We start from the raw sequence: 20,374 nt of genomic DNA, 5'->3' as shown, positions 1-20,374 counted from the left end.
TACGCAATCAGTACTTAATACATAAAAAATACATAGAAATACAATACAATTCTTCATACAAGAACAAATAAAAATATAAAAGCCTCTTCTTAAATTCAAATAAAAGGGACTTTTATAATCTATGAGTCATACATATTTTAAAATGTATGCTAAATAAAGTATAAGTATGTTCATTAGACTAGATCAACAGATGTTTTATTCAAGACCATCAGTGTCAATTTATCCAGTAATTTTTACTGCCATCTTTTGGTCATCTTCAACTGCTAGTTGCCCTACAAAGTCCACACGGTGTTTACCTTCTTCCGCATTTCACGAGAAAGGGAAAAGAAAAACATTCAGTCTTAAAACCAGTGTCACATAATGCTTTAGATATAAAACAACCGGGAAATAACCGTTTTTGTGTTTTACAGTCAATCAAGTTCAACAGATTCGCTGTTTCTTCTGCGAAGGTGTAAGTTTTGTTGGCCAGTTCCTGCTTCTGAATTAATGCAGAACTATTACAAAGGTAAGTCACACGTTGTTTGTGTTTCATTATAATAATTATAATATGAATTACCCAGCTGACAAAAATATGTTCAAAGAACTAGTGTTCAGAAAAAAACGTAATTTCTGAATTTTCTGTGAGCGTTCAGTTTTACATTTTCGCGGTAACGCGAACGTTAAGGTTACACATTACATTTTATCACTCTTCAAACATTACTTTGAAGTACAGTAGTAACGTTTAAAACGGCATGAACATCCACTTAAAACGTTTCAGGTAATAATAATGTTCCATGAACAATGTATTTAATGTTTTGTAGGCTACTAAAGTTTTGATAACATTATTAAAGACCAGATATTAACTTGCTGGACGTTACTGGAAGAAGAACATTTGTTTATAATTTCGAGAGAATTCGTTAGCTAAAGTTCTGAAAACGTTCCCTGTTTCCTGGGTATGTAGTTCTTATTTATGAATTATTTTGTCAACGTCACGCCTAATAGCCATTATAAAGACTCGATGAGTCATTAAACACTTGTTAGGATTATTTTTGGGTCTTAAAGCCTATTCACACCAAGGACAATCACTAAAGATAACGATAAAGACATAGTTCTAAACGTCATTCTTAATATTAAAGAATAGCAGAGTCCACACACGACAGCTAGAGAATTAATATCGTTGGAATCACTTTCATAACGATTTTATCTAGCTAATGAATGATAAAAAACTTCAACAACAACTGATTAGAATCAATCCTGCTATAACAGGCTCGAGGATTTAAGGGACAGATAGTCTAATATAGTCATCTTGAATTTTTTCTTTAATATTTTATTTTATTGTACATCATTAATTATACTTTTGATGCTTGAAAGTGTTCAAATATGTTGATAGTCTATGAAATATTGATATTGAAATATTCAAATTCACTCATAATCAACAACTTTTACTTTGTCTTTCAGCATTCAGAAGCTCATGCTCGCCTAAGTGACTTCAAATTGAATGGAATGACTTGAACATGCCATATGAGTGCATATATTCACATATGATCGCCAGTTCTTGCGTAAACAATGGCAGAAGATGGAGTACAGCTTATGGACAGAGGATTCGCGAATCTCGCCAAGGCGTTTGAGGTTCTCTCCCAAGCTGGGCAGGAGCGATGGTTCAGCCTGACCATCAAAATGGGTCGCGAACGGCCCGAGAACGGCCACAAACAGCCTGAGGAGCTGGTGTACGCCATGTGCTTGATTCTCCTTAAGCGGAATTTCGATGCGCATGCTAAGCTAACAGCTAACGCCGACAGCAGCATTGGAAACTACTTGGCTGAAATACACAAACTGCACGGAGAACGTTTGAACGTCGGCCATATTGCTGGTTTTGAGGCTACAGATGCCAAAACGTTACTGGATATCGCAAGAATTTTCGCTATTTTGGTGCAGGAGAGATTGTGCGATGAGTCACTACGAGATCAAGCGTACCGTGCGGCTCTTGCGTCGAGCAGAGCGGCTGGATTGAGTTCTTTAGACATCGAGGAGGAAGTTAAGCAAGTCTGCGGTCCTGATGCTATCGATCAATCCACCACCGAACTTACTACTTACCAACTGACGTCCCCAGACGCATCTAAGCAAAACGGTAGCCATTTGGTGACTCAGCAATTAAGTTCGGGCCGAAGTTCGTATAGTCTCGAAATTAGCTCGCCAACTGCTTCAGAATCCAATATGGCCAATAAGCCGTTGAGTTTGCGCACGCCAACGAATAGCGAAAGTACAACCAATCAAGACCAACTATGGCGACCAACTACGAATATTCACACGAACAACCAACTACAGACAGCAGAAGTCAATCACGCGACAAATTCAACACAGTGTCTAGACCAAACCGGAAGCTCCCAACTTGTGACATCCCAAAACCCCAATATGGGATTTTCGTCCGGACCAAACCATGCTAACGCTAATGATCGCAAACCACCAATTCAAGCTAACAGTTTTTGCTCTACAGTAGCAAGCCAAAGCGACGTAGAAGAAACATTTTACGCCTTTGTGATCCTCCACGAAGCTGAAGACGCAGATGAGGCGCGAAGACTACGAGACAAACTCGAACTTATAATCTCTGCGTCTGGTGCGACATTTTACGACGACTTCGCCCAACCGGGAAGGTCGACGTTAGGATGCATTGAGGACGCCATCGAGAACTCTGCGTTTACGCTGTTGCTGCTCACGCAGAACTTCCAATCCAACCTCAGCGCGACCACCGCCGATTCAGCAATGGTGAATTCGCTGGAAAACCATCACAAATTGAACTCTGTTATTCCGCTGCTACCTCGCGAGAACAGTTTGCCGCGCAAAAGTTTTCCGTTGGTGCTTCGGACGAAGTACCCTCTCGAGGAAAGCAGCAGGATGTTTGAACGCAACGCCTTGAGGGCCATCGCACCAGACAAAGTGGAAAAACAAAGGAAGGTTTGGCTAATCGAACAGCGTAAGAAGAAACTACAAGAGGAACGAAAGAGACTGAAAGAGGAGAACGACAGAAATGCGGAACTAATACGAGAGACTGAAAAATTGAAACTAGAAAGCGAAATGCGGCAGAATAACATGTTTTATGCACCTTCTGCACCAACTCCGTTGAATGCAGCAATGTATCAGCAACACGGCTCTTGGCAGCCACAATCGTCATGCATCCACATTGAGAACGCGCAGAACGTCATGATCGGAAATAACTCATCTATGAATATTGATCATGTTAAAAACTCAGCTGATGAGCTTGGCTTATAAAGCTGCTGCCGTTTAAAGGAATTTTTTTTTTTCCCACTAAAATGAATGTGAGAAATCTCATCTGTCTCTGTGACGGAATTCTTGCTTAAGCCAATCAGAACACTCTCTGCCTGTCAGTCGTTTTGCATACTCGCATACGGTTGGCTGATATGTTTTTGGGGGCGGGGTTTGGAGAAGGCCTGTTGTTTGAACTTTGGAACATTAATACAAGTGTAATTGTATTCATTCATAATTAGGGCTATTGGTATGTCCCATGGTGGTTTATGGTTCTAGGTTATTGTATTATTATTATTTGAGTCTACATTTACATTTATGCATTTGGCAGACATTGCATTTTAAGGTGCACATTTTACATTCTTAGCAGTTCTCAGTGCTTGCTTTCCCTGCAAATCGAACCCATGACCTTGGTGTTGCAAGCGCCAGCGCTCTACTGTTTGAGCTACAGGAAAGCTGATTTACAATTTGTATGTTGTTAATCACAGTCAAGATTTGCTTTTAAAACTTTAAAGTTGGTACAAAATAGGTAAACTGAAAACAAAGTGTCTATAGTGTTACTGTGCGGTAAAGAGGTGTTTTAATAAAATAAATAAAATCATGAATACTACATGACTGTTGTATCATTTACAATTATGTTTTCTCATGACAAACTCTGATAAATGATTCTGTATTCCTGTGCCTGAGGGCTCATTCCTAAATTTCTGAATAAAAACTAAACATTTATATACATATTTTATGTATTTTAATGGGAAAATACAAAAGAAGATATAACAATAAACACATATTTGGCATTTTGTAGCTGCTTCAATCCACAGTGCAGTTCAGTAGTTTCCTTCAGATGCTCACTGGCTCTTACAGTCTAGAAATATCCATATTAGCTTCACAGACAGTTATAAATGAATGTAAACAAAACATTTAATATGTCAAGATCATGTTTAAATTCACACAAATAATCAATAATTGGACTGATGACTAAGTTGAATCCCAATCAAAAGGTAGAAAACTAAGCATGTACACACTTCAATCTGATGAATTTTCACAATCGGATTCAAAAATGCCATGCGTACATGTAGAGTCCTGTGATGTGTTTATGTTCACATGAACTTGTAAGTGGAGGAGACTCTTGAGTTAAAATTATTTTATTATTTGAGGCATTACATTTCAATCACATCAACTGTTTTGGTCTTATTAGATTAATGTAGTACAACAAATAAAATTTAATTAAATGCAATAAAAATAATGGAAAAAAAAAAATATATATATATATATATGTGTGTGTAATATTATTATAATTTATTACATGGCTTGGCTGAATTCCAATGTAGAATGCGGTCTGTTATTTCTTGATAACAGACCGCTGCGAAGTATAACAGACCGTTGCCATGAAAAACAGCGCGTTGCTATGGACGCGGAACGGACTATTTTCTTTAGCGGAAGCAATACAATCGTTTTTAAATCAATAAACTCCTTTTTAAATAAATAATTTGTGTCAAATTATTTATTTATTTTGTAGGTAGCCATGTAATAAGCGGGATAATGTATAGTAAGCCGGTTGTTATAGTGAATAACAACCCCTTCAGGCTGATTCAAGATCAAGATCAAGATCAAGATCCCGTTCAGCCTGTCGGGGTTGTTATTCACTATAACAACCGGCTCACTATACATTTTTTTTTTTTTTTTTTTTTTTTTTTTTTTTTTATTAGAACATGTAATTAACATTCCGGCTCACTATTGAGAGTGAGGAGTTGTCGTCACGGTATAGAGCCCCTCCCCTCGATCCGCCATGTTGGCAGGATTCCAGCGGCAAAACATCATTGTTTACGTGTGTTGTTAACTCGGTAGTAGAGGAGGTTTTCGCAATTCCGCACTGTTTTACCATGCCTGGAAGTAAAAACTGCTCCAGTGTTTGTCACAAGAAGCCAAGCGCCGACATTAGGCATTTCTCAATAGCAAGTACGCAAAGTTCGGACTTAAATGCCAAGTCCAGCTCAGGAGAATGACTCCCGAGGACGCGCGTCACTCAGCTCGCTCTGCTACTCCGGTTATCTCACTCTGTATGTACATTTTAGGCAACAATAAAACGAAATATGTTATAAAACACTACACTGCCTCTTTTCGTTTTCATTTAAAAAAATCTTAAACATTACACAAATGTGGTTCAGGCAACGCATATTTATTATATTCACTACATGTAACGTTAGCATATTTATAACAAAACTTTTTTTTTAAATTGTTATATTTAAATTGTTCTTTTCGTTTAAATTTTAAAAATATTAAACTTATTAATATGGTTCAGGCAATATATTATGTGCATTTGTACTCTGATCATCACTTAAAAAATTAAAAAAAAAAATACAAAACTAAACCCTGTCTCTTTTTGTTGAATTTCAGTTTTATCAATAATAGCCATTATAAAAGTAAGTAGCCTATAAGTAAAAAGTACAAGAAGCTATACAATAAGAAATAAAGCAAACGATTCAGTCAAACATACAAAGTCAGCGCTCTAGTCTAACATTACAACAACGGTAAAGTTAAATAGCCTAAATATAAAGTTATGAAATTTCACTTAGCCCTCAGTTTGGCCAGGGAACAAGATTCACAAGACCAAAGATCGCCCGTTAGGTCTACACAAGACGAATTATATCTCATGTTATCTTCTCTAAATACCGCTGTTTTGCGCTTGGTGTGAGCTTGTTCCTGTAAGGTCCCTTTTCTTTCGCTTTATCTTTTTGCATTGCTTTACTTTCTTCCTTTTCTTTTTCGTATTCGTAGATCAGTCTGTGTCCCGCTGAAATAATAAATAGCCTAATAATAATAGCCTAATAAATGCGCAAAAATGAAAGAGCTCTGGAATGTTTAGTCGCGCTTCTGTGTAGTTCTGAAGGCGTTGCCCCTGGCAACCGATAGCGTCTCCTTCCATCATGGCCGACAGGCTCAGACCCCGCCCAAATCAACCCAAGTCGGCACGTGACTCCTCACTCTCAATAGACCAACGCTACTTTTGCGTCATCGAAGGGCAACGCCCCTTTTTGGGGGAAGACAAACGGATTCCCCTGAAAACAGAACTCGCTCGCTCTAGACCTGCAAAGTTTCTTGATAGCAAAAATGGCACAAACATACACTCTCTTTGCCGGCCGAGGACCGTGAGCGGTATTTAAAGAAGCTACTGGATAGGGAGTTAAAGAGGTGTCCCTTTGAAATGGTCGAAAACTGGATTAATGACCCCACGCAGTGGCCAAATATGGACTATTCTGACATCTACCACTATCTCGTGGAATCACCAAGTAAGTAACGTTAGCCTATTTTTTGTCATTAACACACTCACAGTATGACAAACTAGACGATGAGGCCATGTCAAGAGGAGTCGGTGGTTTACTTGGATCATATTTCACTTGATTTAAGCTATTGACAGTTTTGTTGTCGACTAGCTATACTAGTAAGAAACCCTCAAACACTGTAATCAGAACAATCATGTCAGATGCTAAAAACATAAATAGTCCGTACCTTAAGTGGGGTAGAGACAATGAAAAACATGCCCCATACATATTTTGCCGTACACTGTAAACCTTTTTACAACTTTCAAAGTCCTAGCACTTTCTAGACACAAGCAGAAACCAGCCATGTCCACTTTAGTCCTAGCCTGCCACTATTTCAACAGTAAAATCAGTTAACAGCCAAGGTAGCGTGCCTAGTGAGAGCTAACGTTAATCACGTAGCTGCTAGCAGCTTCGTCTTTCTAACTAGTAAGTTATAGCTAGTCGACAACAAAACTGTCAATAGCTTAAATCAAGTGAAATATGATCCAAGTAAACCACCGACTCCTCTTGACATGGCCTCATCGTCTAGTTTGTCATACTATGAGTGTGTTAATGACAAAAAAAAAATAGGCTACTTACTTGGTGATTCCACGAGATAGTGGTAGATGTCAGAATAGTTCAAAGAGAGTGTATGTTTGTGCGATTTTTGCTTTCAAGAAACTTTGCAGGTCTAGAGCGAGCGAGTTCTGTTCTCAGGGGAATCTGTTTGTTTTCCCCCAAAAAGGGGCGTTACCCTTCGATGACGCAAAAGTAGCGTTGGTCTATACATTATCCCTTACATATACTTTGTGAGACGTCAGATAATAGGCGTCTGTTGATTGGCTGCTTCCTGACGTGGCTCCTCCCCCGGAATTGCGTCGCAAGGTCAGCAGCCAAACGGGTCACTCGCAGCGCTTCCAAGATGGCGGCCTCCTTGTGTCAGTGTTACCAGGTGAGTTTCTCATTTTAACCTTTTAATAAGCGGTTATCAACAGCGCGATCAATATCTTCACGATTAGCGTACGGTTCGCTATTAAAGCAACACGAGCGCGCGTTTGATTCTCTAGAACTATCATGTGTTTAGTGTAGAAATGTAAAAAGATTCTCTAGTCATGCTGATGAAACATGATTCTGGCCTTGATGGAGCATTAAATATCATAACATAATTAATAAAACTTTCTAAAATGACATTATTTATGTGTAAATCACAAAAAAGCACCAAACAGGTATTCATTATTGTGTTTATACCCCTTAACTATAAAATCCCATAGTATTACCATGGTTTTTGGTCATGTACTATGGAAATACCATGATGTTCTTTGAAATGCCATCTGATTTTTATGAAATATGAATAATGCATGTATAATATCTTGTTTGTAAGTGACATCAGTATCAGATAACACACCTGAGCATGTCTTTCTGGCGTTTTTTCTTCATAATTATGAAGTGACTGTATTATAATGCATGTTTTTGTGCTCAGCTTTGTGTCAGGAGAAGTCCTGCACTGTTAGTCACTCGTCAATATGCAGCGTTATACGACAGAGCTCACACGTATAGGATATGTGGCCCGGCGGCCAGTACGGCACAGGTGAGTGTGGCACGTCAGTGTTTTGTTTTTTTTAGGGGAGATTTGGGTTTTTTCCATGTTTTTCATGCGCGTGTGATGATGTGCAGGCCAGGTTTATGTCCAGCGGTGGTCGGAAGGGCTTCCTGGGAGAGTTTCTGGACAATCTCAAGCAGGAACTGGGCAAGAACACCGAGATGAAGGAGAACATCAAGAAGTTTCGCGAGGAGGCCAAAAAACTAGAAGAATCTGAAGCCCTCAAGCAAGCCAGGAGGAAATATGTGCGTATATGAGTGTTTTATGTTGCATGTTAACTAGGGCTGTCAATGTATTAAAACACTTGAGCATACACCATTTATCTGGTTTAACACATTTATTTTGTCATCATTTGCTATATCCAGCAAAATCAACCATCAGATTGAAGGGTGATTCTCACAAAACTATTTTCTGCAAGTTTTTTGTTAGTTTTTTTTAGGTAAATTTAGGTGTTTTTCCAAAAAAGGACACTTTAATAACCAAATGATATAAGGAGTCCATATAATTCATTCATTTATGCACCCATGAAAACAAAAAAACATTACAGAATTCACAGTGTATAGACCTTATGTCTTTTGACTTCCGGTCTGTATTTTCACAGCGATCTTGCGTATTTATGAATGAACGGCTCGTTTTAAAATCTTTATATTCTGCTTTATACATTACAATCCTCATGATAACTTTCGTTAACTTTACATTAAATAAATCCACTTCAAAAGCTAATTACTCCTGGACAGCAATACCATACAAATATACAGAGCGACCGCAAAAACTGAAGTTCAAAGACAATATTCTAAAGATGGCGGCACCCTCGTTTCTCCTGGACATGACTGCATATATACCTATATACCTACAGAATTACTAAACACAGCAACATACACATGACTCATGACAAATAAGAACATTATCCTCAATAGTGTTGTCAAAAATATTGATAATTCGATGTGTATCGATACTGAAATATCTGAAACGGTTCCAATACTCCTTTTCTGCAGTATCGATACACCGATTCTAGCTGCGCGTTCACTCTCTCTTCTCTCCGACGGCGAACTGACACACACCCGCCTCCTCTCACTCACTCGTCTCATTCGCTCCGGTTAAATGGTGCTTGTATTGCGCATTATTTTAGTAATTTTTGCAGGTTTCACGCTCACACTGAAACTGATCTATATAAGTGTCTCTCTCATAAAGCCTCCTCTCAAACAGCTCGCGAGAACCAAAATGACTTTTTTTTTCATGGCTTATTCAGGTAAATACAGCGAATTTTGTAACTGGAATAGCTGAGTAGTAGTAGTTCACCCAAAAATGAAATTTCTGTCATTAATTACTCACCCTCATGTCGTTCCAAACCCGTAAGACCTTCGTTCATCTTCATAACACAGATGAAGATATTATTGATGAAATCTGAGAGGTTTCTGATCCCAGATAGGCAGCAACGTCATTGCAACTTTCAAGGCCCAGAAAGTTAGTAAAGACATTGTTAAAATAGTCCAAGTGACTACAGTGGGTTAACCTTAATGTTATGTAGCGACGAGAATACTTTTTGTGCGCAAAAAAAACGACTTTATTCAACAATTTCTTCTCTTCCACAACATTCTCCTACTACGCTGTTGATGTTGTGTGTGTGCGCCTCCTGGTTCTACGTCAGAACGCCGGCTCACTATTGGCCAACGCTGGTCACATGGGCACTGGCTGAATAACTTTTGTAACTTTAAATGTATGTTAATTTTTACAATGTAAACGGTCCAGTGTTATTTTACATTTGATCACTTTAATTTCTGTATTACCTGAATAGTACTGTTAGACCCACCTTAAAAACTTAAAACCGTGCTTATTTCATTTGTCTCTTTATTCTACTGCGTTTATTTGTGCTGTTGTTTGCAATTACTTTATTTGTTCTTATTTTATTACTGACTGTTTACTTGTATTTTTTGTGCTGTGCTATATGTAATGTTGCAATTAAAATTACCCAAATTATCAACAAAAAAAATATGAGTTATGATAACAAATTATCTGAATGGCGTTATGTATATGGCAGTTTTCCTCATGGTATCGAAAATGGTATCGAATATCTATATTTTTCAGGGTATCATATCGAGGAAATTCAACACCAATCACGGTTTGTTTGCGCATCAATATAACGGACTCGCGCGCGCTAACTGTACATCACCGCAATCGTCTTTACCTTGATTACAATCTGCACCCATCACAACTTTACTAGCAAAGTAAAGAAGATTGAAAAAAAAAAAAAAAGGTTTCCGTATTATCTGGTTTCCATTCAGCGATGTTCGGTTCAGTCTGTATTTCACACAGCGCGATGCGCGAGGACTCGCGCTCTTCAGAAACAACGACAGAGCTCGTGTTTTAAAGGTAAACTGACACACACTTGAAATGAACAATTCACTGAAAACTGGCTGAGAGTCGCTGTTCTCTCTATCATATCTGATGTAATCAGCCTGGGTTTCTTTACATTGTCGCTGATTGTTTGAATTAATTCACTTACTGGATCGTTGGACTGAAAACTTTCCCGGGGTTTAGCGGCTTAAACTGCGTGACGTGAATTATGTAAATGAGGCAATTATGCATTTTATTCAGTTTAGCGGCTTTAAATCTGATCGCTGATTACTGACTTATAATGTAATTTTTCCATTCTTATAGCGCAGTTTAATGCAACATAAGTTGTCCAAAGTGTTTCTCAATAAAAAATAAATACATAGAGATTAAAAAACATATAGAACCATATGAAACAGACACAGTTGCAATCGAAACCCCTTCATGACTTCTAAGATCATCTGTGTGATGTGAATTATGTTAATGACGCAATTATGCATTAACATTGACAGCCCTAATATTAACATTACTGTGGTTATAAAACAGCTGAATGTCCCCTTGTGAAATTGTGCTGAATTGTGTTTTTGTTGCTTCTTCCAGAAAACCATCGAGTCTGAAACAGTCAAAACCTCTGAAGTGTTGAAGAAAACTCTGGGGACGCTATCAGAGACAGTGAAGGAGGTGTGTGGGAATTACTGCCGTTTCCAGAACATCTTGACATGCACTTTGTCTCATTTCAGAGGACATTTATATTTATATTTAGTGTTTTCATTTGCATAAGTGCTGAATGTTACATTTCTGCAGAGTGTTTACGCTGCAGAATTGCGATGTTCTGCGAAGGATGACATTTTGTTCTGATTTTGTGTGGAAAACACTTTTTTTTAAACTGCAGTGACTTGCATAACTGCTCAGAGTATGCTAGTAATGTGATGAATGTTGGGTTATTGTGCTGTCAAACCAAAATTTATTCAGACTCCTTCAACATTTCTCACATTATCACAGTTTATTCGCTATAGTTTCTAAAATGGTAATAAAATATCAGAGTTCAGAACTCAGACTTATCAAATCAGTTGATATTTCACTGGTTTTGTCCATCCTTCTGTTAGACTGTCTCACAAATTATGTTAAATTTAACTACACAATTAGATAATACCAGTTTAGCTCAACCAATTACCAAGCAATGCTTCATTTTGTTCAGTCTGCGGTTAAGAAGAAAAAAACACTTCAGTAAAACATGATCAGGTCAAAGTGTCTGAATCATTTTTGGTTTATAAATGTTACTGGTAGTCACTGTATGAAGAATTTTTGGGTATAATATATCACAGTTTACTTTATTTTGCTCTCCTCACTTACATAAATGAACTATGGTGTCCTGCACACACTAGTAAAAATTATATCTGGTGTCTGAATAATTTTTGGTTTGACTGTAGTTCATATTTGTAACGCAGGGATTACCTGGACATATTTCTCTTACAAAATGCATTCTGATTGTGTGCATTTCTCCTCAGGGTCTGGAAGAAGTGGGTCGCTCAGACATCGGAAAGAAGATCAAGGAAGGCATGGAGGAGGCTGCTAAAACAGCCAAACACTCGGCAGAGACGGTGTCTAAGGGCGGGGAAAAACTGGGAAAGACCGGAGCGTTTCGGGCGATCTCACAGGTCCCTACACCCTACAGAGTCTTGGGTTTCTGTCAATTGAGATGCACCGATACTAAATTTCCCGCCGATTATTCCGAATGATATCGCCCGATAGTTTGATTTTTCTTAAGGAAAAGAAATCTCTCCCAAATAATGCTGCAAACTATACAGGGAACCCTCTCATTTGGTACACTATAATATTAGAGATTACAATCAACAACAGAGCTATTAATATTCAACTGCTATTTATTTCCAGATATAATATTTACACTCTAATAAAGCTGAAATGTTTGAATACAACTCAGGTTTTTATGGCACTTTGTCATGGCAAATTTATTCAAACATATAATTAACAGTGAATAAGCTCTTCTCTAGTGTTTTTATAGATCACTAACAAACTGTGAACACTGGTTAACTTTCCTGAGGTGAATGCAACATTTAGTGATATTGTTCTCAAGCTGTTTTATTGACGTCTTTCCGCGGTTGAAACACAGATTGAGTGATTAAATGAGACACAATAGAGATTTCAGTAAGTAATTCTGTATCTTTCAACATACCTTCTGATGTTCATGCATGTTTTTCTAGATATAACTTGTATTAAAGTGGAAGAAAAGACTCTTGAACTGAAGCGCTATAGCGATCTAACGCCACATTTAAGAGCGTCAAAACACCATTTATTGTGTGAATTTCATGATAAAATGGTGAGAATGTGAAAGCTAAGACTTAGTTTCTTATCAGAAGTAAAGTTGTGATTAATGGATAAGAGGAGCTACAAATAATGTTTGATGTGGGGAAAAAACATTGATCTGGCAACCCTTGGCTTGAACTACGGATGATTCAGAGGGTCAAATAAAGTCTGCATTAACGTCGCTATTTTTACTCTGTTAAAGCGTTATTGTCGCATTAACTTGCCCTAAATTCAACACACGAGAGATCTTCTTCACACACGTTTCACACCCTTTTGATTGACAGGATATAATCGCCACTGATCATCGGCTGTTTTTAAACAATCGGCCGATATAAAAAATAACAAGCCTAGCTTTTATCGCTCGATACCGATTATTGGCCGATTCATCGGTGCATCTCTAGTTGTCAAATCAAATGCTGTTTATATCATAAGCGATGAGTTTTCTGATGTTTCTATGTTGTGAAAGTGGATGAAATGCACCCTGTTCTGAATATGTCGATAGTTTCAGCTCTTATGCCTCTTGATCTTCGCTGTGTTCAGGGTGTGGAGAGCGTGAAGAAAGAGATCGGTGAACTCGGACAGAGCGGCCCGTACCGGCCGCCCAGCAGACTGAGGAAGAGGAGCGATTTCTCATCCAAGACAGCCGGCGCTGAAGACAGAGTCTTCGAGGCCAACGAGTAGGTCTAGTATGACGTCGAGATGTTTATTTTAAGAAGAATGTATGTTGTATATCAATGTCAAGTGTAACATTGTATACATCAAGTATATTAGTCTAGATAATTTAAATTACTTTTTTAGCGTTTTGTTCATGTCTTTTTTTCTTCAGTTGAAAAGAAATTGTTTTTGCGTAAAACATTCCAGGATGTTTCTCCATATAGTGACTTCAATGGGGTCCAACGGGTTGAAGGTCCAAATGTGAGTTTCAGTGCAGCTTCAAAGTCTCGACACGATCCAGCCGAGGAATAAGAGTCTTATCTAGACAAACCATCCGCCATTTTATAAAACAAAATAAACATTTATATACTTTTAACCACAAAAGCTCGTCTCACATGTCCACGACTTCACACATTACATAATCACGTTGGAAAGTTCAGACGGTAACCTGATGTTGGCGGAAAATATAGAGCGAAAAACTCCATCACATTTTCCCTTTCAACTTCAAAATCATCCGACATCGTTGCTTTACCTTTTTTTTTTTTTTTGTAAATGCCGTTTGACATAGTCTTTGCACATTCGCTTTATAAACACTAGGTCGGTTCTTTCTCCTACGTCCCGCTTGACCTTTCAACGTGATTGCATAATGTGTGACGCATCCCAGCCAGTGCGAGACGAGCATTTGTGGTTAAAAAGTATATAAATGTTTATTTTTTTTATAAAATGTCCGCTGGTTTGTCTAGATAAGACTCTTATTCCTCGGCTGGATCGTGTCGAGACTTTGAAGCTGCACTGAAACTCACATTTGGACCTTCAACCCGTTGGACCCCATTGAAGTCACTATATGGAGAAACATCCTGGAACGTTTTCCTCAAAAACCTTCATTTCTTTTCGACTGAAAGAAAGACATGAACATCTTGGATGACGTGGGGGGATTATTTACTCATGAAATTTTAACTCTGAACTGAACCAATCCTTTAATAAGATCTTAACGTAGTGGTTTTCTCTTGAAGGGAGGCGATGGGTGTCGTGCTTCACAAGGACTCTAAATGGTATCAGCAGTGGAAGGACTTCAAGGACAACAATGTGGTTTTTAACAGTGAGTTGATCTGCAGTGCACATGATTGACCAATAGATGGCGCAGAGATCTGCATGTTCACTTCTGTTCTGGAGCGGCTCTGGATGTTAGTTGGTAATTGAAGAGTTCACTGCATCAATTAGAGCCTCGTTAGGCGCAGTGATAATGAGGCTCAGTAACGAGCACCGTCGGCTCCTGCTCCCTTCATGATGGAGTGTTTTTCCAGAGGAAAGGCTGCGTGTTGCTCACACCATGATGTGAGATGTTTGCTTTAGCGTGGGGTTGTTGTGCTGACAGTGTGTGCTGTTATTGAGCTGAATCTGTGCTTTTCTCCTCTCAGGGTTCTTTGAGATGAAGATGAAGTACGATGAGAGTGACAACGCCTTCGTCAGAGCGTCACGCGCCGTCACTGACAAGATGACCGACATCATCGGTAGAGACACCACTGCATTTATGCTTACTCTTTCTTATAGATGGATGGATGGACAGATAGATAGATAGATAGATAGATAGATAGATAGATAGATAGATAGATAGATAGATAGATGGACAGACAGGTAGACAGATGGATGGATGGATAAATGAATGGATAGATAGATGGATGGATTGATGGATGGATGGATGGATGGATAGACAGACAGACAATTGGATGGATGGATGGATGGATGGATGGATAGATAGATAGATAGATAGATGCATAGATAGATAGATGGACAGACAGTTAGATGGATGGATGGATGGATGGATAGACAGACAGACAATTGGATGGATGGATGGATGGATAGATAGATAGATAGATAGATAGATAGATAGATAGATAGATAGATAGATAGATAGATAGATAGATAGATAGATAGATGCATAGATAGATAGATGGACAGACAGTTAGATGGATGGATGGATGGATGGATGGATGGATGGATAGATAGATGGATAGATGGACAGTTAGACGGACAGACAGTTAGACGGACAGTTAGACAGATGGATGGATGGATGGATAGAAGGATGGATGGATAGATGGATAGAAGGATGGATGGATAAATGGATTGGATAGATAGATAGATAGATAGATAGATAGATAGATAGATAGATAGATAGATAGATAGATAGATAGACGGACAGACAGTCAGATAGATAGATAGATAGATGGACAGACAGTTAGATGGATAGATAGATAGATAGAAAGAAAGATAGACGGACAGACAGTTAGATAGACAGACAGACAGACAGACAGACAGACAGATAGATAGATAGATAGATAGATAGATAGATAGATAGATAGATAGATAGATAGATAGATAGATAGATAGATAGATGGACAGACAGGTAGACAGATGGATGGATGGATAAATGAATGGATAGATAGATGGATGGATTGATGGATGGATGGATGGATGGATAGACAGACAGACAATTGGATGGATGGATGGATGGATGGATGGATAGATAGATAGATAGATAGATGCATAGATAGATAGATGGACAGACAGTTAGATGGATGGATGGATGGATGGATAGACAGACAGACAATTGGATGGATGGATGGATGGATAGATAGATAGATAGATAGATAGATAGATAGATAGATAGATAGATAGATAGATAGATAGATGCATAGATAGATAGATGGACAGACAGTTAGATGGATGGATGGATGGATGGATGGATGGATGGATGGATAGATAGATGGATAGATGGACAGTTAGACGGACAGACAGTTAGACGGACAGTTAGACAGATGGATGGATGGATGGATAGAAGGATGGATGGATAGATGGATAGAAGGATGGATGGATAAATGGATTGGATAGATAGATAGATAGATAGATAGATAGATAGATAGATAGATAGATAGATAGATAGATAGATAGATAGACGGACAGACAGTCAGATAGATAGATAGATAGATGGACAGACAGTTAGATGGATAGATAGATAGATAGAAAGAAAGATAGACGGACAGACAGTTAGATAGACAGACAGACAGACAGACAGACAGACAGATAGATAGATAGATAGATAGATAGATAGATAGATAGACAGACAAACAGACAGATAGATAGATAGATAGATAGATAGATAGATAGATAGATAGATAGATAGATAGATAGATAGATAGATAGATAGATAGATAGACAGACAGACAGATAGATAGATAGACGACAGACAGTTAGATGGATAGATAGATAGATAGATAGACGGACAGACAGTTAGATGGATGGATGGATGAATCTCCCTCATCATAACCGTCCTCTGCTCTTCTCAGGCGGTTTGTTCTCCAAAACCGAGATGTCGGAGGTTCTGACTGAGATCCTGAAGGTGGATCCGAATTTCGACAAGGATTCCTTCCTCAAGCTGTGCGAGAGAGACATCATTCCCAACATCCTAGAGGTGAGGGACAAAAATCCCAGCTTACATCACTCCGAAAACATTGAAAGAACATTCACGCTGAACATTCGCTCTGTTTTTAGGCCATGATCCAGGGAGAACTGGACGTGCTGAAAGACTGGTGCTACGAGGCCGTGAGTGTCCCGGGAAAAAACATCCCTGCTGTTTTCTAGATGTGATTTGGCTGGTAAAGGGATAGTTCACCCAAAAATGAAAATTAGCCCATGATTTACTCTCCCTCAAGACATCCTAGGTGTAAATGACGTTCTTCTTTCAGACGAACACAATCAGAGTTATATTAAAAAATGTCCTGGCTCTTCCAAGCTTTATAATGGCAGTGAAATAGGTGTTTGTCTTTGAAAGTCCATTAAAGCATATCTATCCATGATAAAAGTGCATCTGTCCATCATAAAAGTGCATCTATCCATCATAAAAGTGCATCTATCCATTATAAAAGTGCATCTATCCATCATAAAAGTACATCTGTCCATCATAAAAGTGCATCTGTCCATCATAAAAGTGCATCTATCCATGATAAAGCGCATCTGTCCATCATAAATGCACTTATCATGGATAGATGCACTTTTATGATGGACAGATGCACTTTTATCATGGACAGATGCACTTTTATGATGGACAGATGTACTTTTATGATGGATAGATGCACTTTTATAATGGATAGATGCACTTTTATGATGGATAGATGCACTTTTATGGACTTCAAAATAGAAACAGCCATTCACTGCCATTATAAAGCTTGGAAGAGCCAGGACATTTGTTAATATAACTCTGATTGTATTTGTCTGAAAGAAGAATGTCATATACACCTAGGATGACTTGAGGGTGAGTAAATCATGGGCTAATTTTCATTTTTTGGGTAAACAATCCATTTTAACTTGACTCTCTAACACTGGTTCTGGTTTCAGACGTACAGTCAGCTGGCTCACCCCATCCAGCAGGCCAAAGCCATGGGCCTCCAGTTTCACTCCAAGATCCTGGACATTGATAACATTGATGTGAGTACCGAAGGGAAAAAGACACATGATATTCGTCTGCTGCATCTTAATGGCTCAGTAACTCCATCAGAGCGTCCGGATGGACGTATAATGCAGAATCATCAGACGTGAGAGCGTCAAACCAAAATGTATTCAGATACCTTCAACATTTCTCACATTATTACAGTTTGTTCGCTATAGTTTAGAAAATGGTAATAAAACATGACAAGAACTCAGTGGATATTTGACTGGTTTTGTCCGTCCTTCTGTTAGACTGTCTCACACATGAATTATGTTGAATATCTGTCAGCTGTTAAATTTAACTACACAATTAGATAATACCAGTTTAGCTCAACCAATCACCAAGCAATGCTTCATTTTGTTCAGTCTGTGGTTAAGAAGAAAAAACACTTCAGCAAAACATGATCAGCTCAAAGTGTCTGAATCATTTCTGGTTTATAAATATCACTGGTAGTCACTGTATGAAGAATTTTTGGGTATAATATGTCACAGTTTACTTTATTTTGATATCCTCACTTACATAAATGAACTATAGTGTCCCGCTTTAAATAAAAAAATCACACATTATATCTGGAATAATTTTTGGTTTGACTGAATGAAATAACTCCCATTTTGTTTTCTCTGAAGCTGGCGATGGGGAAGATGATGGAACAAGGTCCCGTTCTCATCATCACCTTCCAGGCTCAGCTCGTGATGGTCATCCGTAACATGAAGGGTGAAGTCGTGGAGGGAGACCCGGTGAGTAAGCGACTCCTAGACATTAGCGCATTCGAAGGTTGTGATTCACCTCCAGTGATCTCACTCTGGGCCATCGTGACTGTACAGTTCTCAGGGTATAAATCTGTTAAAAGGCCGAATGAAACGGCACACCAGGGATGTTTTCACATTAGAAGCTTGTGGTTAATTATGGCAGTCCGCTGCCCTCGAGTCATTGAGTTCAGACAGTCGTGGATATTAGAAACGCTCTTTTATTTCCAACGCTGAAGAAGACGGCTTTAACCCTTTCACACGTAAGCCTAAAGTATTCTAGCTGACCCCCCAGTGTGAGTTTTTCAAGGCGAACGTTATTTAGAAAGTGCCACTTTATTGGTGATAAATGGTGACGCGCCATTGCTTGTCACGTGACACACCGCAGCCACAATAGTGCATAATCTGCTTTTATGTCATTTTTACCTTTTTTATTCAAAATATTCACAAATTTGTTAGCTATAGCATGAAATATTCCGATTGTCAAATATGCGCAAGTGGATGTGTTTTGTTGTTTACACATGTTTATAACGATCGTGTTAGTTGAGCTGTATGCGTTAGTTTGTGCCGCTGTTCAGAGAATCGGATCTGTTGGATTTACAACACGTCAATACATCCACTTCTCCTGAAATACATGAAAGTAAGTGGCTGGTGAACTGGGAGAAGAATAGAGTAAACTTTAAAGTTACTTACACAATGTGTATCTGATATGAATAAATCATGTTGTCTTATTATAATGGAAAGGATTATTATTGCCGCCTCTATAGACATCTGTGTGTATTTTACAAACTCAAATTCATTGTTTTGCGTGTACTTATGTGTATTTAAATGTCTGAAACCTAAAATAAACATTATGTTGTTGAAAACACTGAATAGTTGTGATATATGACAAGCGCTGAGTTGAATTCAGCGGTTGATCACGTGATGCACTGACCGTTCTGATCACACCGGTGGGTTAATGAAGTTCATCCATTCATTGTGTTTGCCTGTTTCACAGGATAAGGTCCTGAGGATGATGTACGTTTGGGCGTTGTGTCGAGATCAGGACGAGTTGAACCCCTACGCCGCTTGGAGACTCTTAGACATCTCTGCATCCAGTACTGAGCAGATCCTGTAAAGACGGTTCTACAGAGGGAACTCAGGGGGGCGGGGCTTAGCTAGGGGCGGAGCCACACACATCCACTTGTTTTACATAACTCCGCCCCCGTGTTCTTCCAGAGCCCTTTCACGAACCCTGACTCGACCGCGGGGTTGTTCGAGTTTGAGACAAAATGGCCGACGTTTGGACTCGCGCCATTGGACCGAAACCCCATCAGTCTGAAAGACTGAGAGACTCATTTTTTTTGTTTGTGTGTACTGTTTGTCTAACTGTTCTGGAAGATTATGTCGAGTGGTTATCAAGTGCCATTCTACACAGCTATTAGTAACGATGTTTAATAATAATTATAATAAAAGTACTTTATTTATATTGGATTGAATCTGAAGATAACCAGACCTCCCCACCGACTTGAAACCCACTGGCCGCCAATAGCAGTTCAACATATTTATTAATAATTTGGTCCTGTTTGCCAGTTTGTGTAGTTTTATCAATTGCAGACTATATCTTTAAGGTCGGAAGAGTTCGACGGATTTATTAAGCCATCAAATAGTCTTTTATTAATTTCCGCCTCATGTGGGGCTAAAATAGCAGCTCGTC

At 38.7% G+C, this 20,374-nt stretch overlaps 2 protein-coding genes across 3 annotated transcripts; both read left to right on the top strand.

Annotated features, from left to right (window-relative positions):
* The first annotated feature begins 256 nt into the window (after positions 1–256).
* ticam1 (TIR domain containing adaptor molecule 1) lies at positions 257–3,965 on the top strand. 2 transcript variants are annotated; one of them, XR_013823132.1, is made up of 3 exons: positions 281–505; positions 1,438–3,427; positions 3,544–3,954. XR_013823132.1 is itself a non-coding variant. In XM_079890048.1 (2 exons), the coding sequence occupies exon 2, from the start codon at positions 1,546–1,548 to the stop codon at positions 3,244–3,246; it is 1,701 nt and encodes a 566-aa protein (XP_079746174.1). In that variant the 5' UTR covers positions 257–505; positions 1,438–1,545; the 3' UTR covers positions 3,247–3,965. The 2 variants fall into 2 exon arrangements, 1 of the variants encoding a protein (XP_079746174.1); XM_079890048.1 differs by having other exon boundaries at positions 257–505; positions 1,438–3,965.
* A 2,309-nt stretch (positions 3,966–6,274) lies between these two features.
* Positions 6,275–20,151, top strand: timm44 (translocase of inner mitochondrial membrane 44 homolog (yeast)). Its single transcript, XM_079890205.1, has 13 exons — positions 6,275–7,491; positions 8,020–8,127; positions 8,214–8,384; positions 11,071–11,151; positions 11,979–12,128; positions 13,336–13,472; positions 14,463–14,548; positions 14,868–14,960; positions 16,794–16,918; positions 16,999–17,049; positions 17,842–17,931; positions 18,559–18,669; positions 19,676–20,151. Exons 1-13 carry the CDS (start codon positions 7,462–7,464, stop codon positions 19,793–19,795), a joined length of 1,353 nt encoding a protein of 450 aa, XP_079746331.1. The 5' UTR covers positions 6,275–7,461; the 3' UTR covers positions 19,796–20,151.
* Positions 20,152–20,374: the final 223 nt, after the last annotated feature.

Source organism: Squalius cephalus, assembly GCF_949319135.1.
Source record: "Squalius cephalus genome assembly, chromosome: 13".
NCBI lineage: Eukaryota > Metazoa > Chordata > Actinopteri > Cypriniformes > Leuciscidae > Squalius > Squalius cephalus.
This window is presented reverse-complemented; position numbering and strand designations above follow the sequence as displayed.